This window comes from Gorilla gorilla, chromosome X (assembly GCF_029281585.2).
Source record: "Gorilla gorilla gorilla isolate KB3781 chromosome X, NHGRI_mGorGor1-v2.1_pri, whole genome shotgun sequence".
Classification (NCBI taxonomy): Eukaryota; Metazoa; Chordata; class Mammalia; order Primates; family Hominidae; genus Gorilla; species Gorilla gorilla.
In genome coordinates, this window is record NC_073247.2 from 82,244,472 (window position 1) to 82,268,176 (window position 23,705).

The 23,705-nt window shown below is 52.4% G+C and overlaps 2 protein-coding genes and 1 non-coding gene across 9 annotated transcripts in view; 2 read left to right on the forward strand and 1 right to left on the reverse strand.

The window, feature by feature from the left end:
- Nucleotides 1-18: 18 nt before the first annotated feature.
- On the reverse strand, nucleotides 19-1,645 carry LOC129529993 (uncharacterized). The gene is made up of 2 exons (XM_055376137.2): nucleotides 1,009-1,645; nucleotides 19-578 (listed from the first exon to the last, which is right to left on the reverse strand). The coding sequence occupies exons 1-2, from the start codon at nucleotides 1,206-1,208 to the stop codon at nucleotides 104-106; spliced, it is 675 nt and encodes a 224-aa protein (XP_055232112.1). The 5' UTR covers nucleotides 1,209-1,645; the 3' UTR covers nucleotides 19-103.
- Nucleotides 1,646-11,211: 9,566 nt separating this feature from the next.
- Nucleotides 11,212-23,705, forward strand: part of DLG3 (discs large MAGUK scaffold protein 3) — a 60,630-nt gene continuing 48,136 nt past the window's right edge. Inside the window, exons 1-9 of one of the 7 annotated variants that reach the window (XM_019019611.4) lie at nucleotides 11,212-11,944; nucleotides 15,328-15,378; nucleotides 15,774-15,898; nucleotides 16,105-16,274; nucleotides 16,584-16,720; nucleotides 17,054-17,198; nucleotides 18,286-18,445; nucleotides 20,058-20,214; nucleotides 20,635-20,737. In XM_019019611.4, coding sequence (XP_018875156.1) covers nucleotides 11,588-11,944; nucleotides 15,328-15,378; nucleotides 15,774-15,898; nucleotides 16,105-16,274; nucleotides 16,584-16,720; nucleotides 17,054-17,198; nucleotides 18,286-18,445; nucleotides 20,058-20,214; nucleotides 20,635-20,737 — 1,405 coding nt within the window. In that variant the 5' untranslated portion in view covers nucleotides 11,212-11,587. Of the gene's footprint in view, nucleotides 11,945-15,327; nucleotides 15,379-15,773; nucleotides 15,899-16,104; nucleotides 16,275-16,583; nucleotides 16,721-17,053; nucleotides 17,199-18,285; nucleotides 18,446-18,709; nucleotides 19,175-20,057; nucleotides 20,215-20,634; nucleotides 20,738-21,486; nucleotides 21,685-23,705 lie in introns of those variants that run through there. The other 6 variants (XM_019019609.4, XM_063703181.1, XM_019019610.4 and 3 more) reach the window with 6 other exon arrangements.
- LOC115932615 (U4 spliceosomal RNA) lies at nucleotides 17,294-17,437 on the forward strand. Its single transcript, XR_004068856.1, has one exon. It is a non-coding gene; the product is annotated as a U4 spliceosomal RNA (small nuclear RNA).

Sequence of the window (23,705 nt, forward strand, 5' to 3'; positions counted from 1 at the left end):
TTCCTGTATCTTGTCTTAATCTGTTACTCAACGAATGTAATCTCCATTTGGTCACAGCCTAATCTTTTCGGCCCAGGGGCTGGGGAAAGGAGGCACCTTCCATCTACGGTTGGATGGGACACGACCTTGAGGGGCCATCATGGGAAGATGGGAGGAGGTGGGTTGGAGGTGGGAGGAGAATCACCTGCGGCAATGAAGGACTCGCGGGAGGCTCGCGGGAGGCCCGCAGGAGAGCAGCCACCTCGGGGGCGTCCGGAGGCCGGGCGCGCGGTGCAGGGTTGCACTGTAGCTCCACCTTGTGGCCGCCCCAAGAGGAGGGCCGCATCCGTCGTCGCCGTGACGTATTTGCTGAATGCCACCTGTTTTCCGTGCCGCTTGGGGACTCGTGTCCTTGACTCAGGACTCCGAGGGCAAGGTCCGATTTCCACAAGTTTTCGCTCCTCTGGGCTGCGCGCAGGGTCCAATTTCCGGCCCAGCCTTCCCTTGGAGGAGCAAGTTCCCCAATGTGTTTGCGGCTCGGGAGTCCCTGGGCTCCGCAGCTAAGGTGGCCAGTGCGGAGCTGACCGAGGATGAAGAGTCTAGTAGAAGAAGGGAGGGGCTAAGGCAAAAATGGGGACAAGAGGGGCTCTGTGGTGACCCCACAGTCTTCCGCCACACCCACATTCGACCTAGTTCGTATCTCCACACGGAGGGAAGTAGACCTAAGGAGTCGGCCAGGTAGGGAGGTCGGGTTCTCGGTTCCTCCTCTCTCGCCAGACTGGGACCTGGGGCAGCACTGGCATCCTCGGGACAAGACCCGCCCCCCACCCTCGGTTGCCGGGCAGCCGCGGGAACTACAATTCCCAGTGAGTTCCCGGCCATTTCCGGTATCTGGCTGGACGCAGGCGAGTTTGAATCCGTGTTCCCGCCCCCTTCTCCCGGGCCCACCCCTTTCCTTTCTGGCCGCCCCGCCCTCTCTGTGCGCATCCCTGCACACTCCGGCTCCGGCGGCCGGCCGCGCCCACGTACCTGACCTGCAGCTGGCGCGGTGGGCGGGGGTGCCAGCATGCGACGCACGGGGAGGCTGGAGGCGCGCGGAGAGCGAACGCCGCAATCATTGCTCCGGTCCTGGTCTTCTGGGGGTCCACGCCGCTGTGTACCGGGCAGGTCTCTCCCACACTCTGCCTTTTCGAGCAGCATTTCCTTACTTTTCCTGGTTCCCGATCCATCCCCTCTCTTCCAGGCTGGCTACCAGCCTTAGCTCTAGGGCCCCCAGTCTGCCCGGTACTGCCGGGCTGTCACCTCTCAGCACGTACCTCCTCCCCCATCCCTACTTTTCTGTCCCTTCCCAATCGCCCAGTCTCTTCCTCCCCTCACCTCCCAACCTCACCCTGAAGACCTCCAGCAACTCCATCCCTGCAGCCCCAGCCTCTCAGCTCTCACACTCTCAGCTGCGGCCCTCTAACCCCAGCGTCTGGCCCCCCAACCCAGCGCCAGCCTCTAACCCCTTTCTCCGAGCCCCTAGCCTTGGGTACGCAGCCTTGAACCTGCCACCGGAAATCCTCACTCTCTTCCCAGGAGAACTGGACAGCTAAAGCGGTTTAACCTATAGGCCCTGGGCCCTGGGCTGGAGACTGACACTGACAGAAACTTAAGGGCGGAGGACCCGGGGGAGCTGCTCATTGGGGTTCGGCTGTAGTTGCTCTTCGTTATTTTTAGCTGCTGACTCACAGCTCCTGGCATCCGGGTTTGGGGCTAGCAGGCTGGGCTAGGGGGCTATTAATAGAGCAGGAGCACAGCCCCGACCCAGTTCAGTTTGGAAACACAGAGAGCAAGAAGCGTCCCCTGCCACTATGCCCTGTGGAGATGTGGACTGAGCAGTGGCTGAGCCAGATGCTGTCTGGATGCCAGTTACCTCACCCTGGTATCTCTACCTTGGAACTCTTGAGGGAAACCCCACGAGGAGACTCCTGGGCACAGCTCTCCCCTAAGCTCGGCATGGCTTGGGGCTCTGCCACAATCAAGCTTCTGTTGTACTAGCCGAGAAGGAAGAGATGCGTCCCAAGTGGAAAGATTGTTTTGGTCATGGCCTTGGCCTGCCTGGACCCACTCCTGGGCCAGAATGCTAGGTTACTAGAAGGAAAAGCTATGGATTTCTGGTCCCCCACAGCCTTCATAAGGATGGAGTGCTTCAGCATGGTCCTAACACGGGGGGCACAGAGCTGGGGATCCCCAAACCAGACACAGAGCTCAGAAGCTGCCAGATTCTGTGTTTATCACACCCCCAACCCCGCCATTCTTTTTATTTCTTTCCATTTTGTTGAGCTCTGTCCCAACTCACAGGGATTTACAGACCTCATGATCTCTCCCTTGTCTGGAGAGAAACCGTATTCATGAAAGCCACTGAAAACTTGTCCCCAATGAGGTATGAATGATCCTTTATATATTGTCATTCCCATTGACCTTTTTATTTTAATGGGCTAACGTAAGAGTTTCCTAATGTATACATTGGGAATCGTGAGGAAATCTTGATGGACTGATCAAAATTATTCCCACGCAAGCTCAATTTGCTAGAATTCCCATTGACTAAGGGTGCACACCCACAACAATGCTCCTCCCCTCCTTGCAAATCAGAAACTTCCACCTTCATCGACCCGAGTCTCCAGCCCCCAGATGAAACCACATTTGGGGCAAGAGTGATCGTTTCACCACGCACAATATGGAGGTCACCCAGTGAAGCTCTATTTTCAAGAATGAGCCCAGCTTATCAGACAGACAGCAGCAGACCGCGCGGTCCCAACCCCGTCTACTTGCTGAAGGAGCCGGAGTGGCGGTGGAAGGGGAGAGAAATGGTCTCTCTGCTTGAAAATCCGTTCCTGAAGTCCTCCATCGCCTGGTTGCCTAGCAACCAGAGCTGCCTGCAGCGGTGTGGGGAGCTTTTGGTCCGTAGGGGGCGACTGTCTCCCTGGGGTCTCAGGCTGGAGCCCTAGCAGTTGGGAGGGAGGTTCCCTAGCTAAGTGTCACAGTGTCTCAGTGTGGCTGACCTCCTCCCAGCCTTGTCAACCCAGTCCGGTCTGAGCGGCAGGGAGCCTATGGAATGAGGAGAAGCCCACTATGAGTCTGAAGGGATTTTGCTCACAATCATTAAAAAATGAAGAGAGAGAGAGGGTGGGAGGAAGGGAGGAAGGAACCTGTTAAAGGGGATAGGGCAAAAAAGGGGGTAAGGAAGGGGCCTGAGGAGGGTAGTTTGACCCTCTCCATTCAGTCGAGGCTTATCAATGCTTATTTTTCAATCAGAGCAGTTCAGAGGTTGAAAGGAGTCTAGCAATCTCTATTGACAAACTGTTAAGCATATAAAAGACTAGGCTCCTGGGTTACCAGCCTAGCCTAGATTTGGTCATTAAGGAAGATATTCATTCATTCATATGACCATAATTAACACTAACCCACTATGTACCACGCGGTGTGCTAAGTGTCCTACATTTAACCCTCACAAGAACACTGTGATTATTTCCTTTTCACAGATTACAATACCAAGTCTCAGAGAGGTTAAGTAATGTCCAAACTCACAAAAATAGTGACTGGATTGGGTCTGATTGAGCAATCACTGTGTGCCAAGTCTAGGAGTACAGAAAACAATACATTTCTTTTTTCTGTCTAATGAACGCCCAGTCGCCCTTTGGGACAAAACTGAAAATATCATCTCCTTTGTGAAACTTTTCTCAAGTCCCCTTCCCCCCAACAAGCAGAACTGATAACTTGCTTTTCTGTACACCCTCCTGAAATACCACTTTTCACAGGTATGGTAATGATCTGCTTCCATATTTCCATTTCTTTCACTTTGAGCACCTTGGTGGCAGGGCCTGTGTTCATCTCCAATTGGACATCTAACAAACATCCCAAACTCAACATGTTCGTTTCTGAACAGCTGACCTTTTACCCCAAAAATGACCCCTCCTAAAACTGTCCTCATCTCAGTTGATGGCAATTTCACATTTCCAGTTGTCCTGGCAAAAAATCCTTGGAACCACACCTTGTATCCAATCTGTCAGCAAATCCTGTCAGCTCTCCCTTCAAAATACACCCAGAATCCAACCACTTATCATCTCTGGTGCTACCACGCTGGTCCAAGGCACAACCACCTCTCAGCTGGATCACTTCAGCAGCTGCCTGACTAGTCTCACTGCTTCCACCCTCGCCCCTGTGGCCTATTCTCTGCAAAGAAGCTATACCAATCCTGCTAAACCCAAGTCACGTCATGCCAGTTCTCTGCACGAAACCCTCCAATGGCACTCCATCTCTCTGAGAGGAAAGCCAAAATCTTTACAGTGGTCTACAAGATCCTACACAATCTAGTCCCTTATTCAATCTCTGATCTCATCTCCTGGCGTTCTCCCCTCCCTTACTCTGTTAAAGCCACTTGATTCTCCTTGCTGTTCCTTGAGCAAGCCGGATGCACTCCTTACCAGGACCTTTGCACTCCTTACCAGGACCTTTGCACTGGCTTCCCCTTGCTAGGTTTACTCTTCTGCATGGCTCACTTCCTCACCTCCCTCAATTCTTTGCTGAAATGCCACGTTCTCGGTGAAGCCTACCCTGACCAACCTATTTAAGATTCGCTCTATTTTAATTTCCAGTTTACAGTAAATACAGGGTACAATAGTCCTCCTTTATCCATGGGGAATATGTTCCAAGACCCCCAGTGGATGCCTGAAACAGCAGATAGTACCAAACCCTATATATACTATATTTTTCTGAAGTGATAACCAAGATGGCTACTAATTGACTTATAGGTGGGTAGTGTATGCAGTGTGGATACACTGGACAAAGGGATGATTCACATCCTGGGCAGGATGGAGCAGGACAGCACAAGATTTCATTACATAACAGCATACTATTTAAAACTTATAAATTGTTTATTTCTGGAACTTTCCATTTAATATTTTCAGACTGCAGTTGACCATGGGTAACTGAAACTATGGCAAATTAAAACCATGAATAAGAGGGAGAGTACTGTATAAAGGAATGAGATAAATGACACCATCAGGAAAAAGACAAATCCAAAACAATTGACTGGCACTCTTCAAAAACTCAATGTAGTTAATTTTTTAAAAAAGATGGAAGACTTCCAGTTATGGACCCAGTTAGAATAGACACACTTCTCCCTATTCCTCACACTAAGTACAGCTAAAACTCTGGACATTATATATAAGACAAACATAAGAAGACCATGAAAGAAGAGGAAGGGGGCAGACTAACTAGGAACCCCAGTGACCTGAACTCGAGGTGATGAGTTCCCTGGGTTTTCTCGTTGTATCAAATATTCCAGACCAGGTACTGGAGAAGCCAGCAGCCTGGAAATGCCAATGGGCACAGACAAAAAAAAAAATGCAAACACCAGTAACTGGCCTATTCTCTCCAGCCATAAGACCAGGAAATGGAGTTTAGCCAGACAGAAAACTCTTAGACAATAACCACCACTGCAACCACACACCACAGGAAAAAAAAAAAAAACAAAACAAAAAAACTGCAGCTACACCCAAGCCAGCAAAGGCCAAGTAGATAACCCAGATTTTCACTCTGGCCAGGCTCCCCCGTACTCTCTGGGGTAGTGTCAGAGAAGGCTGAGTAGAGAGCCTAAACTTCCATCCCTGAGGGGTAACAAGAACCCCTTCCTGTTGGGTGGTGTCAGTGTCAGAGAAGCCTGGTGGTGAGTCAGGACTTTGACCACAACATATCATTTGATGAGGCCATTAGCCTCCCTCTCCTCCCCTCCCAAAATCTCTCCACCTCCTGACTGTGGTGTTAGTGGAAGCCCACCTGGGGAACACTAAAAAGGCACTTCTGCCCCTTCCAGCTAGAGAGGCATCAGTGGAGGCATAGTAGGGAGCTGGAATTTTTACCCCTGCACAGTAGAAAGGAGAAGCCTCCACCACACATACCAACCAAGACCAAGGAGGGAAATTGAACTTGAACCTCTACCCGGCAGTAACCAGGCAGTGGCCCTTTCCTCTGATGAAAATCGTGTCAGAAGAAGCCTACCAGAAACAAAAGATGTAAATGAAATCCAGAGTCTCATACTATAATATCCAAAAATTCCCAGGATGCAATAAAAATCACTCGATGTCTAAGCCCAGCACCTATAGTCCCAGTTATTCAGGAGGCTGAGTTGGGAGAATCACTTGAGCCCAGGAGCTCAAGGTCAGCTTGGGCAACATAGTGAGACCCTGTGTCTTTTTTTTTTTTTTTTTTTTTGAGACGGAGTCTTGCTCTGTCGCCCAGGCTGGAGTCAGTGGCGCGATATTGGCTCACCGCAACCTCCGCCTCCTGGGTTCGAGCGATTCTCCCGCCTCAGCCTGCTGAGTAGCTGGGACTACAGGCACCCACCACCACGCCCAGGCAATTTTTGTATTTTTAGTAGAGACAGGGTTTCACCATATTGACTAGGCTAGTCTCGAACTCCTGACCTTGTGATCCACCCGCCTCGGCCTCCCAAAGTGCTGGGATTACAGGTGTGAGCCACTGCGCCCAGCTGACCCTGTGTCTTAAAAAAAAAAAAAAATTCACTCATTATACCAAGAACCAGAAGACCCTCAATTTGAATGAGAAAGAGAAAGATTTCAACTACCTGACAAAGATTCTAAAGTGGCCAACATTAAAAAAAATGCTTCTATGAGCAATCTATGAGCAATTACAAACAAGGTTAAAACGAATTTAAAAAATAGCAAGTCTTGGCAAAGAAATAAGAGATATAATGAAGAATCAAATAACATTTTAGAACAAACTATAATAACCAAACTAAAAAACTCAGTAGATGAGCTCAAAAGGAGGATGGAGAGGACAGAGGAAAGAATCAGTGAACATAAAGATAGAACATTAGAAATTACCCAATCTGAACAACAGTGAGAAAATAATATACTTAAAAATAAATGAACAGAGCTGGGCACAGTGGCTCACGCCTGTAATCCCAGCACTTTGGGAGGCTGAGGTGGGCAGATCACTTGAGCCCAGGAGTTCAAGACCAGCTTGGGCAACATGGCGAAACCCTGTCTCTATTAAAAATACAAAAATTAGCTGGATGTGGTGATGCACACCTGTAGTCCCAGCTACTCAGGAGGCTGAGGTGGGAGGATCACCTGAGCTTGGGAGATCGGGGCTGCAGTAAGCTGTGATTGTGCCACTACATTCTAGCTTGGGTGACAAAATGAAACACAGTCTCAAAGAAAAAAAAAATGAACAGAGCCTCAGGGATGCTTGGGACTATAACGAAGGACTTAACATTCACATAATTGGAGATGTGGAAGAAGAAGAGAAAGAGCATGGGGCTAAAAAAAATTACTCAAGAAATAATGGCTGAAAATTTGGCAAAAGACGTAAATGAACAGGTTCAAGAGGTTGAACAAACCCCAAATAGGATAAACTCAAATTCACCCCAAGGCACATCATAATCAAACTTCTGAAAACTGAAGATGGGAAACTTGAAAGCAGCAAGAGAGAAACAACACCTTACCTACATAGGAAAAGGAATTCAAATGTGGCCAGGTACAGTGGCTAACACCTGTAATTCCAATACTTTGGGAGGCCAAGGTGGGAGGATAACCCAAGGCCAGGAGTTTGAGACCAGCCTGGGCAACATAATGAGACCTCGTCTCTACTAAAAATAAAAAAACCAGGAGTGGTGTGCGCCTATAGTCCCACCTACTCAGGAGCCTGCTTGGGAGACTGAGGCAGGAGGATCACTTTGAGACCAGGAGTTTCAAGGCTGCAGTGAACTATGGTCACACCACTGCACTCCAGCATGCTATATCTGGTGAAAATATCCTTCAGGAATGAGGGGGAAATCAAGACATTCTCAGACAAAGGAAAGCTAAGAGAATTTGTTGCCAGCAGACAAAGAATGGCTAAAGGAAGTTATCAAAACTTACAGATGAATAATGGAACCATTTACATGTAATGAAACTTACATGTAAATGGTTCAGAAAAAGGGATAGATAGATAGATAGATAGATAGATAGATAGATAGATAGAGCATTAACTGGGCATGGTGGCACACACCTGTGGTCCCAGCCACTTGTGAGGCTGAGGTGGGAGGATTGCTTGAGCCCGGGAGTTTGAGGTTGCAGTGAGCCATGATCACACCACTGCACTCTAACCTGAGTGAGTGAGCAAGACCTACTCTTTAAAAAATATAGATAGATGGATAGATACATAGATACATAGATAGAGCAAATATAACAATCAAAACAAGTCAAATTGTCAACTTGATAAGGAAGACATACAGTGGTGTCCATTGTACTATTCTTCTAATATTTTTGTATGTTTGTAAATTTTCATTTTTAAAACTGTTGGAGAGGATATGTGGAGGATAGATATATGATAAAGCAAGCATAGCAAAATGTTAATGAGAATCCTAGGCAGCGGGTAATTGGGTGTTCACTGTAAAATTCTTTGAATTTTTCTGTATGTTTGAAAACTTTCATATTAAACTGTGGGGGCAAAAAACTTGAAAAAAAAAATCACAACTTGGTATCCTCCCCTACCATTCCCAATCCATCTTACTGTGCTCTACTTTTTATTTTTTTCCATGGCACTTATCACCATATACACAGCAGGTGTATATGCTGAATAATGTTGTTTTCTTCAACATCATTTTGTTTTAACATTGATGAGGGGGAAAAAAACAACTAAAACGATTCCTGGCCAGAGCCACTGTCTGTGTGGAGTTTGCACACTCTCCCCATGTATGTGTGGGTTTTCTCCGGGTATTCCAGGGTACTGTGCTTCCTCCCACATCCCAGTGCACGTTAGGTGAATTGGCGTGTCTAAATTGTCCCAGTGTGAGTGAGTGTGGGTGTGTATGTGAGCGCACCCTGTGATGGAATGGCATCCTGTCCAGGATTGGTTCCTGCCCTGTACCCTGAGCTGCTGTGATAGGCTCTGGCCACCCTTGACCCTGAACTGAAATAAGCAGATTGAAAAATGAATGGATGGATGGATGGATGGATGGATGGATGGATGGATGGATGGATACAAAGTATTGTAAAATAAAAATTTGTCAAGTAGTTGATAATCATACAAATGCACAATAGACTATGAGGTAAGAAAGTGCTCATCGAGCTCACCATATTCGTGATTGTGTGCTTTTGAACTGCATGGTGGTAGGGAGGTGCTCCTTACAATTTTCACTTTGCATACATTTATTCCTTGATTCAACCCACCACCACTTCCACTGCTGTCACTCACTGGTTCACCAAAGGTTAGGTAATTATTTACTTGTTTTCATTAATCTTTCTATATGTATGCATAGCTCATATTTATTTCAGTGTTCAATATCAGAAGTGTTTTGGGTCTTTATCTGGAAGCTGGGTGATGTTTTGTGACCAGAAATATGCTGTAGGAACTTAGCTCTTGTTTATATTAATTAGCCTGTGGTAAAATTGGTTTTGTTATACGTTGTTTCACTTAGTCACAGTTGCCAAGGACCTACCAATGATGTTAAATGAGGACCTACTCTACTACATAATTCACTTATTTATTGTGTTTATTTTTGTCTGTGTCCTCTCACTAGGAGGTAAGCTCCCCAAGGGCAGGGATTTGTTCTGTTTGTTCTGTTTTATTTTGTTTGCTGCTATATCCCCAAATCCTACAACAGTGTCTGGCACACAGCAAGTGTTCCATGCATATTTGTTGAATTAAGAATGAATCTCTGAGGGCCGGGCACAGTGGATCACACCTGCAATCCCAGCACTTTGGGAGGCCAAGGTGGGTGGATCACTTGACGTCGGGAGTTCGAGACCAGCCTGGCCAACGTGATGAAACCCCATCTCTACTAAGAAAATACAAAAATTAGCCGGGCGTGGTGGCAGGAGCCTGTAGTCCCAGCTACTAGGGAGACTGAGGCAGGAGAATCGTTTGAACCTGGGAAGCTGAGGTTGCAGTGAGCTGAGATCACACCACTGCACTCCAGCCTGGGTGACAGAATGAGAATCCATCTCAAAAAAAAAAAAAAAAAAAAAAAAAAAAAAAGAACCTCTGTATCCCTAATACCTAGGTCAAGGTCTTGCACAGAGTAGGTGCTCAATGAATATTTGCTGAATTGAACTGAGATGTAAATTCTGCAGGAGAACTTAGAATAGACCTGTCGTACTAGAGTGGTTCACAGCATGGACTCTGGAGTCAAATAATCAGGATTTGCATCCTGATTCTGTCACTTCCAGCTGTGTTACCTAGCTGTGTTAACATCTTTGAGCCTCAATTTCTCATTGGTAAAATGAAGATAATAATAGCATCAGCTTGGTAGGATTTGGGTTTGCATGTTATGCACTTAGGACTTTGTAAAGACCCAATAATTGGTAGCTAAAAACAAAACAAGAACTGCAAAAAAGATAGTCTTTCTTGTATGTCATCCTTCCTCCATTCCCCCGACAAGCTGAGCCAGGAGAGGGTAAGGAGATGTCCTTGGACAAGTATTCCTAAGCTCTATTCCAGACCCATAGAAGGGTTTCTCTCTCTTCACATCCCTTCTTACCTTTTCACCTGTCCTGGACTTTCATCTTGATATCCTGAAGTTCCTTCCCCCATCATAACCATGCAGGGGTGGAGTGGAGGAGATAGGGGTTTGTGGGCCACGGACAAGGACTTAGAGCTTTCTGTTAATCCCTGTTCTAGGGTTGAGTTCTTAACTGGTGATGGTAGAAGGTCAAGTGTGAGGTCACAGTAATTTCAGGGCCTAGAGACTGAGAGAACAATAGTCTTGTGTAGGAGGCATTGACAGGACAGCGGGCCTCATATGCTGCCTTCTTCTTTGGTCCCCTGTAAGAGAAAGCACCTCCCTCACCCTGCTCCAACGTCCTTTCTGTCCATCCTGCTACCTCGTCTTTACTTCTGGTGGCCCCAGCTCAGAGCAAGCCTGGGGACCCATTGAGCATCTCCCTGCAACTCCCTCTTGGAAGTGGGGTGGGGTGGAGTGGGCAGAGGACAGGCTAAAACTGGCGATATAAGGGCACAAGATCGGGTGCCTGAGCTTTCTGGTGGCCCACGTCCTCTGCCCCCGCCCTTAGGGCCAACAGTTCCCTAGAGATTGGGGGAGCTGGGGCTGAGCCTGGGGGCGCCGCTGCCTCTGTTCCTTTAAGTAGCCGCTGTTTAGCATTCCTGCCGCTGCCGCTGCCGCTGCCGCTGCCTGCCTCTGCGCGCTGATTGGCTGGAATCAACTGAGAAGGGAGCCAGGGAGAGATGCTCTTGACTCCACTCAGATCCATCCTGGGGACCAGAGCAGAAGCGGTCCTCACAGCACCCATTCTCTGCCTGAGCTCCTGCTTCTTCTTTGCCGCTGGGCCTCGGCCCAGAAGCCACGACGGGCGACACGGAGCCGCCAGTGCTGGAGGGGGAGCCGTGGGTGCGGGGCAGCGTGGGGGCCGAGGCCCCGGGACGCCCGCCCGGCCCCAGGCCCCGCTCAGCCCGGGCGCCCCCACGGGTGCCCCCCCCTTCTTGGTCCGAGCAGTGTGAGTGTGCCCGGGAGCCCGGCGGCGGCGGCGGCGGCGGTGGCGGCGGTGGCGGCGGCGTGGAATCCGGCGTGGGCTGGGGGGTCCGAGCCGCGGGGGGCAGTGCCATGCACAAGCACCAGCACTGCTGTAAGTGCCCTGAGTGCTATGAGGTGACCCGCCTGGCCGCCCTGCGGCGCCTCGAGCCTCCGGGCTACGGGGACTGGCAAGTCCCCGACCCTTACGGGCCAGGTGGGGGCAACGGCGCCAGCGCGGGTTATGGGGGCTACAGCTCGCAGACCTTGCCCTCGCAGGCGGGGGCCACCCCCACCCCTCGCACCAAGGCCAAGCTCATCCCCACCGGCCGGGATGTGGGGCCGGTGCCTCCTAAGCCAGTCCCGGGCAAGAGCACCCCCAAACTCAACGGCAGCGGCCCCAGCTGGTGGCCAGAGTGCACCTGTACCAACCGGGACTGGTATGAGCAGGTATGGACCAGCGGAGGGGGGAGCGGTGGGGCAACCCAGGAGGGCTGGAGAGTGGGGGCCTAGAGGCCTGGGATGCAGTAGGGGTCGCTGGGGCTCCAAGCCTGTGGACCCCGAGCCCTAGCATTGCAGCTGGGCAAAGAGAGGCGGTGGGAAATGTGTGGTTCCCTGTGTGTGTCTGTTTGGGGGTCTCCATTAGAAGACTGGGAGGAGCCGTGTGTCAGGGGGTAAGGGCATGGCGGAGGGGCACATTTTCCTGTGTGGGGGAATTGGGTTTGTCTCAGTGTGGGGGAATTGGGTTTGTCTCAGTGTGGGGGTTTGGCAATGTCTCTGTGTCTGGCAGGGGGCGGGAGGTTCTGCGGGGGCTGTGTGTGGTGTGTGTCTCCACCGGAGGGGAGGAGGGGGCATGGTGCTCTGTGTAGGGGGGACATATGTGTGTGTATGTATGTTGGGGTGTGTGGAGGAAGGCAATGGAGCTGCCGTGAATCCGTGTGGAGGAGCCCATGTGCCCGGCTCGCTGAGCTTCATCCCTCGATGCCATGAGTCCCTCTCCGTCCCAGTCCCTTTGTGTGTGAATGTGCACATGGATGTGTGGAGATGTCACTCTGAATGTGGAGAGGTCTCTGTAGAGGAGGCTGCAGGGATGGCTGTGTTTGTGTGTGTGGCTACATGTATATGTGTGTGAGCATGTGGCTGCAAGAGTGTGCACGCGTGTGCCTGGTGTGTGTGTGTGTGAGTGTGTGTGTGTTTGTATGTGTTGTCTCTGGTGAGAGGCGCTTGACAGGCAAGGGAGGGGAGAGGAAGGAGGCGAGAGACACGTCCCAAGCAAGGCTGAGAGGCTGCTGAGAAGGACGGACTCTTTTGTCCAAGCAGCTCTGTAGTGTGTGTGCCGGGGTGGGGTGGCGGGGGGCGGGGGGAGATTTGAAGGAACTGAAGCAAGCTTCCTCACTCTAGAGCAGGCATGGTGCCTGGAGCCGGCAAGGGGCAGCTGCCCTGGTGCAGGGACTGGCCCCAGTGGGGCATGTCCCCCTTGGGTACCTCCAGATGTGAGAGGGCTTAGCCCCCCAGCCCTGACTTGGCACAGCTTGGGAGCCCCTGGGTGCTGGGCACAACTCCGGCTTCCACTCCCAGCCTAAACTGCCAGCTTAGAAAATGGAAGGAGCATCTGTGGGAGAAGCAGCAAAATGGAGGCTGGGCTGGCAGAGCCAGGTCCCTGGCACGCAAGGCGGAGGGCCTGTCTGGTTATCCGGCTCTGCAGCTCCTAGGGTGGGGAGAGAGGAAGAGGAGGCTTTGCTGTCGAGGGCAGGTGATGACTTCCCCAAGCTGGTGACCGTTCTGGCTGCCTCTGTCCTCTGGGGATAGGATGTGCTCTCACTCAGAGGCAAAGGTGGGGACTTCCTGGGGAGAAGAGCCCTCAGTTCTGGCCTTCTGTCTGTCCACACTTACTGCTTTCCCACATCCCTTGCCTTGGCCTCTTGCCCTTTCCAGCGAGTCCCTCTCTCTCCTTTGCCCCCTTTCTGTCCTGGAGGCCTTTCTCTTGCAAACACCCTCTTATGCTTGTCCTGCCCGGCTGGGAGACAGGTGGCAATCCCAGGCTGGGCCAGTTGGCCAAGGTTTCTTTGCCAGGGCTGATCCCTGGATGGCTCCTGGCCCTGAGAACAAGGTCCCTGAGTAGGGGTGGGGGCTAGAGCGTGGACCACTGGGAACGGGAAGCCTCTGGGTACCACTCGGGCTGGGCTTGAGGCATGGCTTGTCACATGTGGGCACACATGGTACACCAAATGCACACAAGAGCCACATGGGTGTCCCTTTGCTTATGTGTCTGTTGCATGGTACTTAAGGCAGCTGTGTTGGTTTCGGGTCTCTAAGGAGCCTTCAGTTCTTCTTCCTGGGGTCACAGACCAGGGTAAGGCTGTAGCTGGAGTCCTCCCACCAACTCCCACAGCTGCAGAGCCAGCCCAGAAATGGTGGAGGCATGATGAGCTAGTCCTCTCTCCCTCTCCTCCTCTCTGCTTCTTGAAGCCAAAGCTGTGTGGGGTGGAGGTGGGACGGGGGAAGCACGGCAGGACATGTGGAGGAGCCCCCACCCTGGTTTCCAGCTCCCCGCTTCTGAGGAGGAGGCTAGAGGTCAGGGAAGGGACAACATAGCCAGAGAAAGGTGGGGGAGGGGTGCCAGGGTACCTGGGGAGACAGGCAAGAGGGCTTCTCCATTCTTGGAGGTGAAAGTGGGAGCCAGCAGGCAGGTGCTGCTTGTATGTCCAGAATCACATTTTCACTTGACAAATGGATACACACATGTCCTGTCTGGGAGGCCATCTCTGTGGGTTGGCCAAATCACCCCTGTGTTTCTGACCCCTTCCCTTGCCTCTTCTTGCATGGCTACTACATATTGAAGACCACGGGCTCTGCTGCCAATCAGCCTGTGGGTCACCAACTTCTCCCTCATGGGGAATCTTGTCTACCCTGCTCCAGTCCCACCCTTGGCTTTGTCTCTGACTCCTGACCAGATCCCACCCTCACCCTTTCTGCTGGGAAACACAAAGGGCTCAGAATCAAAAATCCTTTGGTAGAAAATGGATTAGGACTTTGACTCCTTCTGCCTATTTGAGGAATTGGGTTCCTGGAGTCCAAGAAAGAGGTATAGAGTGAAGACTCACGAGGTGCTCCAAAGTGGGGCAACTGTCCTTTTTCCCATGAGCTCTGCTGGGGTATGGGGATGAGTGACCAAAACATCAGTGGCCTTAAGAGCTTACTGTAATCAAAAGAACACCTGGATATCCCATTGCTCTGTCACTAATTCCCAGTGTGCCCTTAGGCACATCCCATGTCTTCTCTGGGCCTCCGTGTCACCTACTGTCACATAAAGGGGATAGGACAAGATGATGTCTGCTGTCCTTCCAGTTCGGACACAGTGGGAGTCTATGATCCCCCAGTCAGGGAGAACTGTGGTTCAGAAGGGGAAGGGTTATCTGTCTAGGCCACTGGGTATCCCCTATGGACACTGGGTGTGGCATGGTTTGCCTGCCATGCTCCATCTCTGCCATCCCCCTTAGGCCAGGCCTGCACCCCTCCTAGTGAACCCTGAGGCACTGAAGCACAGCCTCTCGGTGAGTGCACCACTGGCTGGCTCAGTCTCAGACAATTGATCTGGGCTAAATGAGCAGCTGGGTTTGGGCTGATATGGTTGGAAGCAAAGCAGGGGTTGGCGGGGTGAGTGAGGAGCGGCCTCTTCCAGGTCAGCCTGTCCTCATCTGTGGCCAAGAGGTGACCTGGGGTGCACTTGGGCTCTTCTACTCTGTGGGAGTAGGGGAGGAGGCAGGTTGACTAAGGGGCAGATGGCTGGAAGGGCAGGGGGCACTAAGGGAACTGCCTGTGTCTCCCCCTAGGTGAATGGCAGTGATGGCATGTTCAAATATGAGGAAATCGTACTTGAGCGGGTGAGTCTGCCAGTGGGGAAAAGCGGAAAGGGAAGGAGAGGGTTGGAGCCAGGATAAGGGAGACCCCTGAATCATGGTTTCAAGACCCATGGGGGGACCTGCATTTAGAGGATGGTGAAACAGCGGCCCTCAGAGGCTGCTTCACTGCATCAATCAATCAACCCACTAACAAATATTAATTGACCTTGCTCACTGAGGCCTGGGGAATTGGGGAGGGGATGGGTTTCCCAAAATGATCAGCAGAGGCTGGGTTTCTGACAAATGTGCCCAGCCTGCCATGGCCCCTTCTGAGGCCTGGAGAACTAGCTCTGGGATATAAGGGGAGATGGGGTACCCAGAACTCTCCTTTGTGCCCTCAGAGTGAACAGACTGTGCCTTTCCACCCACTTCTGCAGGGCAACTCTGGCCTGGGCTTCAGTATCGCAGGTGGCATCGACAATCCCCATGTCCCTGATGACCCTGGCATCTTTATTACCAAGATTATCCCTGGTGGAGCAGCTGCCATGGATGGGAGGCTGGGGTGAGATGGCCTGGAAGCAGGGTTGTGGGTGGCAGGGACAGGATCGAGATGAGGGGAGGAAAGCCTGCCCGGCAGGATGACCCTTCCATTAGATCTGAGGGCGGGGTGGGAGGGCAGAGGAGGGGAGGACAGAGAAGTGGGAGGAAGCAGGAGAGGGGGTGGAGGGGTGGGGGCACAGTGTCATGCCTCTCGGGCTTCCCCCACAGGGTGAATGACTGTGTGCTGCGGGTGAATGAGGTGGACGTGTCGGAGGTGGTACACAGCCGGGCGGTGGAGGCGCTGAAGGAGGCAGGCCCTGTGGTGCGATTGGTGGTGCGGAGGCGACAGCCTCCACCTGAGACCATCATGGAGGTCAACCTGCTCAAAGGGCCCAAAGGTGCGGCCCTCCAGGTTCCTGTGCTCCAGCCAGAGCCTTAGGCCCCAGATCCCATCTTGCCCCATAGGGAATTGGAAGGGAATGGCCTTACTCCTTGCCTGACTCCCCCTGTTCCAACTCACAGCCTACTTTTTTGACCTCAGGCCTCACCCTTACTCATCTCAGGATGGCAGCTTAGCGTTTGGATCCCCCGGGGGGAGCTCCTGTGGGGCCAGTGGGTTGGCTGGGGGAGGGGGCTTGGATTTGGGATCGACAACACTTTAACCTCTCCTTGTGGCCCTCTCCCACCTCCTGCTGGCTCCTGCTCAGGCCTGGGTTTCAGCATTGCTGGGGGTATTGGCAACCAGCACATCCCAGGAGACAACAGCATCTACATCACCAAGATCATTGAGGGGGGTGCTGCTCAGAAGGATGGACGCCTACAGATTGGGGACCGGCTGCTGGCGGTGAGACAGACTTCATGGGGATGCCCAAATGGTAGGGTAGGGAGGAGGAGCTCCAGTACCCCTTACTCCGCCTAAACCTCACTCAGGGATGAGGCATCATGGGGGAATTTCAAGAGTTATCATCTGTGTTGTGTTTGCCCAGATACAAAGGCCCTAATTCTTTCTGTGGCCAGGGTCTTGCCCTATCCCCTACCTCCTGCCTCTGCTCCTCACAGCACTATACTTGGGCCTCTGTTAGCATGCTGTTGAATTTCACTGAAAAGGCATCCCTCGAGTTCCCTGGAGAAGCCTCTCCTTCTTCCAAGTCCCAGCCTGAGGCCTCTCCTCTTCTAGGTGAACAACACCAATCTGCAGGATGTGAGGCACGAGGAAGCTGTGGCCTCACTGAAGAACACATCTGATATGGTGTATTTGAAGGTGGCCAAGCCAGGCAGCCTCCACCTCAACGACATGTACGCTCCCCCTGACTACGCCAGCAGTACGTACTCATCAGCCCCTGTCCCTGGTCTAAAGCTCTGTCCCCTGGTTTCTGGAGGGGAAGAAGTTCATACCCTTTGTTAAGAGAGGGCAAGCAGCTTTGCTCAGTGGTGGCACTGTAGCAGCCAATAAGGTTTATCTGAGGCGCCATTATTGCTAATTGAAAACTTTGCTCAGTACCCCATCGTGAAGACTTGCCATAGAGTCAGCATTGGCAATTTTTGACAATTTCTATGGAGAGTGAATTTTAAAAAGAGGAGAGAGAGAAGCCGCAGAGGATAGTGCACAGAACTGAGTCCAGATCCTGGTTCTGTCTTTGTTTTTTTGTTTGTTTGTTTGTTTGAGACAGAGTCTTGCTCTGTCGCCAGGCTGGAGTGCAGTGGCACGATGTCAGCTCACTGCGAACTCCACCTCCCGGGTTCAAGCAATTCTCCTGCCTCAGCCTCCCGAGTAGCTGGGATTACAGGTGCCTGCCACCATGCCTGGCTAATTTTTTGTATTTTTAGTAGAGACGGGGTTTCTCCATGTTGGCAAGGATGGTCTCGATCTCCTGACCTCGTGATCCACCCACCTCGGCCTCCCAAAGTGCTGGGATTACAGGCTTGAGCCACCGCGCCCGGCCCCCAGCTCTGTCCCTTAGAGCTGGGTGCCCTTAGACAAGTCCCTTTCACCTGTTTTTTGTTTCCTCTTTGGCAAAAGGGAGCTAATGATGTATGTGCTGCCTTCCTCATAGGACTGCTGCAAGGATCAAATGAGATCATGGATGAGAAAGCCCTTGGAAAACTGTATTAGGCTATAGAGATGTGAGGGATTATTATTAGTCACACCTCTAGTCATGCCTTTCTTTGTAGACTGCCTTGACTTCAGCTCTTTCTAAGACTCACAGGAGTGAGCCAAGGATTTAGAAAGGGACTGCGGAGGAGGAACCCTGGGTGGCGGGTGGATGGAGTGGGGAGGTGCGGCCTGAGGAATCAGCATCCCTTGGTCTCTTTTGCATCTGAAGTGGGGTGTGGGGGAAAGTCCTTGAGGAGTTTGGGGTACCTCCCTGGACCAGTCTCTGAACTTTTCTCTCCCTTTCTTGATTCCAGCTTTTACTGCCTTGGCTGACAACCACATAAGCCATAATTCCAGCCTGGGTTATCTCGGGGCTGTGGAGAGCAAGGTCAGCTACCCTGCTCCTCCTCAGGTTCCCCCCACCCGCTACTCTCCTATTCCCAGGCACATGCTGGCTGAGGAGGACTTCACCAGGTAAGACCCCGCCCCCAACATCCCATTCAATCTACCCAGAAATTGGGGAGGGGAGGAATCCGTTTCTGGCCGGCCACAGGCTCCTTGTAGTATGGCAAAGAAGAGGATAAGGCCCTCATCACTCCCGGCTTTGGGGTCCGAGGCCCTCTCTCAGGCCTTGGGGACCTAGAGAGGGACAGAAGCGGCTGCAGGGACAAGCTCTACCATCAGGGGGAGTGCCGAGTGAGTGGCCCCGGTCCAAAAGTGCAGATAAAGAAAGGATGGGGTGGAGCGTTTAGGGGGCTGAGGAGGTGAGGGCAGCGGAGTTTCCTGCCCTGAGATAGTTGCAGCCCGCTCTGCTGCAACCATTTCAAATTAGAGAAGAAAGCAGTTCAGCCGGTGGGGCTGGCGGGACTCTGACCGGCCCGGTGGCCTCGCCGGCAACGGCCCCGCCCCGCTGGCGGCAGCGGCGGCGGCAGCGGCTGCGCGGGGCCTGGAACTGGTCGGGCCGGCTGGGGTTCCGGGGGACAGGTTTGCAGGGTGGGGCCCGAGAGGCTGGCGGGCAGGCAGCAGTGGAGCCGGAAGGGTAGGCGGCCAGGGGAGAGAGAGAGGAGCTATGGAGAGGGCCCGCAAGTTCTCGGGCTCCGGCTTGGCCATGGGCTTGGGCTCCGCCTCCGCTTCGGCCTGGAGGAGGGCTTCGCAGAGGTGGGCCTGGCCGCTCCGCTCCCTGCGGCCCGGAGGGGATGCCAGGTAGGAGTGGAGGGCTAGGAGCAAGAGCATCCGGGACTCAGGGAGGGAGCCTCGCCCCTGAGACTGGGAGCAAGAAAGGAAGAGTCTTGCGTGGGGCTTTGGGCTCCTCCGAGGAAAGATGCTTGTAACAAGTGAAGGCGGTGGGCCGGGAACGTGCCCTGGGAGTTGGGCCGATGACACTGTGACCTTTTACAGAGGGCTTCCTTAGATGTGGTTAGTTTTACTCGCATTTCTCATGTGCTTGTCTGCTCTCTTCAGTTTGGATTCTAAACTCCTTTTGGGGACCTGGGATCCCCCTAAGAACCCAGGCGCTGCAACCCCCTGGGGCTACATAGTGTTAGTTGCTGATTAAATATGTTGTTGGGGCAGCAGGTAGGAGGGGTCATAGTTGATGGGTGAGATTTTGAGACTGCAGAAGAGTGTCTGTGAAGTAAGTGTGCACATCCTGTGGATGATGAGTGCAGTCAACCCCAGGGTGACTCCACTGCCCCTAAAACTGCTTCCTCTTCTTGTGGTCCAGGGTCCATCACACGGGTTGGTAGGATAGGAGAATCTGGGAAGGAAGAGGACCAGTGAGTGGACCTGAGATTTGGTCTCTGGAGTTCAGGGTAGGGATTTGTTCACCCGAGAGAGTAGGGGACTGTCCACTGGGAAGTTGACTGCAAGCCCTCGGGAAGAAGGGAGGGAAGAGGAACTGAAACTTGGCACCTGACAGAACAGCAGCCAAGCAGGTTTCAGGAGACAAAGGGAGGCTCAGGGTATCATACACAGGGAACCACGTCCTTACTCCCTACAGCAAGTATGGACCTTGTTCCAGGCTGGCCCTCAAAGGACAACAGTCCATATCTACCTAGTCCTGACTCCTCCACTCCTTTCCCACCAGAGAGCCTCGCAAGATCATCCTGCACAAAGGCTCCACAGGCCTGGGCTTCAACATCGTAGGAGGAGAGGATGGAGAAGGCATTTTTGTCTCCTTCATCCTGGCAGGAGGCCCAGCTGACCTGAGTGGGGAGCTGCGCAGGGGAGACCGGATCTTATCGGTGAGGAGACAAAGGAGAGGTGGGAGGATGGGAACTGTGCCAGTCTAAAATGGAGAGCGAGAGACCTTACTTCCTCCGAGGAATGCTTCTTGAGATGAGGGGAGGGCTAAGGACTGGAGAAAACTTATCTTGTTTTTATAGACATCCTTAGTGACAGGGACCGGGACCAGACTTATCTTTGAAGAGGAAATGAATGCCTATTGGATCTTAACCCTGATTGGCATTCGAACTTTATGAAGATAATTGTTACACTAGAGATGTCGTATCCTTTAGGCCTTGTTTTAGGGGCAAGGTTGGAATATTGGGAAAGGCATCTAAACAGGCTTAGGGATGGGGTACCCATCTCCCTCTCCTAACTGCTAGTGCAGAGGACCCCCTTTCTTGCTTTTGGGGTGGCTCACAGCTTCTCTCTTTGGACAGGTGAATGGAGTGAATCTGAGGAATGCAACTCATGAGCAGGCTGCAGCTGCTCTGAAACGGGCCGGCCAGTCAGTCACCATTGTGGCCCAGTACAGACCTGAAGGTAGGAGAAGGGAAGGTGGGAAGAGATGATGTGGGGGAGTTAGACTTATATTATGTGTTGGCTTTTTGCCATCCTAGGTAACAAAGCCACTTGACCAGGTCCCTTCTACCTAGAGCAGTAACCTCTTCCTCTCTCCTTTTCCTGCTGGGTAGGGGTTGGTTTGGGCGGCTTGAAAGCATCAATTAAGGCTGTGCTCAGAGCCTGCTGATGTGGGCTGCAGTGCAGGAGAAGGCCAGTAGTGGGCAGCAGCCTACTGGAAGCAGCATCCAAAGATTAGGGCGACTGGAAAAAGGGGAGGAGGCGGAGGGCCCACAGGAGAAGACTGGGAACTGTGTGCCCTGGAAGAGGAGAGCAGCTCTTGGTTAGAAGGACCTCAGGTAGAAGAGATCCGACCTCTTAAGAGATCTTGGGCCAAACCTCTGTGACCCCCACTCCCCTCCCCTCATCAAGATGACCGTGAAAGACCCATAAACGCGCTGAAAAGGTGATACTATGCCCTTGGGATAGGCCAACTGGAGTCGACTCCCTCCCCTCCGGGGGGCCTTCTTTGTATTCTCAGTGAGCAGTCCTTGGCTGGGGCGAATGGGCGGGGCTGGTCATGCAAATAAAGGCGTTTGATTGGCTGGGGCCAACCGAGGCCCAGGTGCCGAGGTGAGCCGCGGGAAGGCGCGCCCTAGCCTGCGGGCCAGTGGAGTGGCCATTGGCCGGCTGAGGGCGGCCTCCAGCCGCATGCCCCGCCCCCTGACCCAGGAGGAGGGCGGCAGGCGCCCCTCCTTCCCCCCATCGCGCGCCTCAGGCGTCTCCTCCTCCTCCCTCCTTCCCCCTCCTCTCTCCTCCCCTCCTCCCGCGCGCCCCGCTTTGTGTCCGTGGTCTCCCGCGCGGGACGGAGGGACTGGCCGGAGCTGGCGCTTTCTCAGCACTAGATCTGGACTCCGACCCGGCGCCAGGTGAGGTGGGGCGGACGGGGGTCAGGCCCCCTCGCAGTCCCCCCTAACCTCTCTACGGCTCTGTTCTCAGCCTCTTTTCCAACACTGCGTGCCCCAATTCTGCCCTCTCCCCCGAATGCCTTCGTTGCGTGCCCCCAGGCTCCTTCTGAGACCCTCCTCAGGGCCCCTCGGAGCGCCGCGCGGGGCTCAGCGCCCGCTCACCCTACACTGGGCCCAGTCTGGCCTTCACCTCTTAGCCATCACCTCTCCCCCACAGCGAGCTGTGCCCCCTTCTCGCCCCAGGGCCTCTGTCCTGTCTCAGCCCCCTTCCTGCTGGCTGCTGCGCCCCCAAGCAGCTCCCTAATCCCTTGCCCTAGAGGAATTTTCTAAATCTTCCCCTCCCCCGACACCCATTTCTCCACCCAACCTGTCCACCTCTGAGAACAGCCGCGACCGGCTTGGTATTCTGCCCCCTCCCTTTTGTTTGCAAGGGATTCGTACCATTCCCGACTTCTTTCGCCTCCTCCTCCCCTTTGTCCCCTAGGGCTGCAACGCCTGGGCTCCTGGGACACCTAGGCCCTGTGGGCCGGTTACTAAGGTGGAAGGGACCGACCTCTCCCTGGCAGGTGCTCTATTTCCGCGATGAGAGGGGGAGAGGCTGGGAGCCCCGTCGCCAAGCCGAAAGGGATGGAAAGCGCCTACCTTTGTCCTTTCCGTTCCCCTCCCCCCATGCTCCTTCAGTGCCTCAAGATCCTGAAGGGAAAGGAGAGAGCCTGCGACCTTTTCCACGAGGCTCTTCTGATCGAGGACAGAAGTGCAGGGAGGTAACTCACAGGAGAGAGAGCTTGTTGGTCTGAGGTAATGAGAAAGAGGGATGCAAATGGACACTTTGAGTCATTTCTCTCCTTGTTTGGTTTTCAGCTTACTGATCAGGAACGCACCTTAGGGATATTGTTTTTTTATGATTTATGTGTGTGCTGTTCGCTTTCCAGTACAGAGCTAACCGTCTGATTTTTATTAGCAACTAATATTTGTGCATTTCATGCCCACAACTTAGACAACACAGGTTCTGCAAAGGAAATGGTTTTTCTTGCGTATTTGTGTGTGTATGTTGTAGGAGAAATTGATGTTTCTTTCGGTTTTGCTCTCTGATGTTGGGCACATGGAAACAACACTGTGAATTGTGTGTGGTGGGGGTATGCTGGATACTAGTGACTACATATTTCTATGACTTGTTAGGGGAATGCAACTGGCTTGCATAAAAAGCTGCAAGTTGTCCAGGGTAAGGGGATTCCTGCAGTGTTTATTGCTCTCTGAGCATATTTCTGAGAGTTTATAATGTAGGTTGAGGTGCTGTTTTATGCTAGTTCTTTCTACTACTGCCAAATAAGGCCTTTCTTCTCTTAGGATTTAGGTGAACCACTGTTGTTAAGGCTCTGCCACCCCAATCAATCTTACTTCCTCCTTTGGTTTGGTAAATCCAGCAAGTCCCCAACATGCAAAAGCTTTTTTTTTTTTTTTTTCCCTTTTGAAAACAGATCCCTGGAGACTGGTCCAGAGGGACTGTCAAGCATTCTGTGTCGGGCTCTAAATTTTCTTTGGTAAAGTGCTAGTTTTTAAAAATAAGGACTCCATGTTGATCAATTTATAAATAAGTGTGGTTCTTCAGAGGATTACATCACGGTGGGTATTTACAAAATGAATAATCCAAATACATGTATGTTGGTTGGCAAGAGACTTTGCATGTGATTGGCCAAGTAAGTGTTCATTACTTGAATTTCTTTTTCTTCACGTGAATGTGAGAGCTGGAAAGGATCAAGTGGTCCAATTCTTCATTGTGCATACTGAAACAATGACAAGAGAGCCAAGATATAACTTGTCTAAGAAGGGAAAGTTGCTGAAGGTCAGCATCAGAGGGTCAGCAAATCAGCTTAATCCTGAGGTCTACCAGTTGGGACAGACCATGCTTGTGAACACCTGAGGGACCTAACACCTAGTTAAAAGTGGAGGAGCAACAGGAAGGAGACTGGGGAATTAACAGA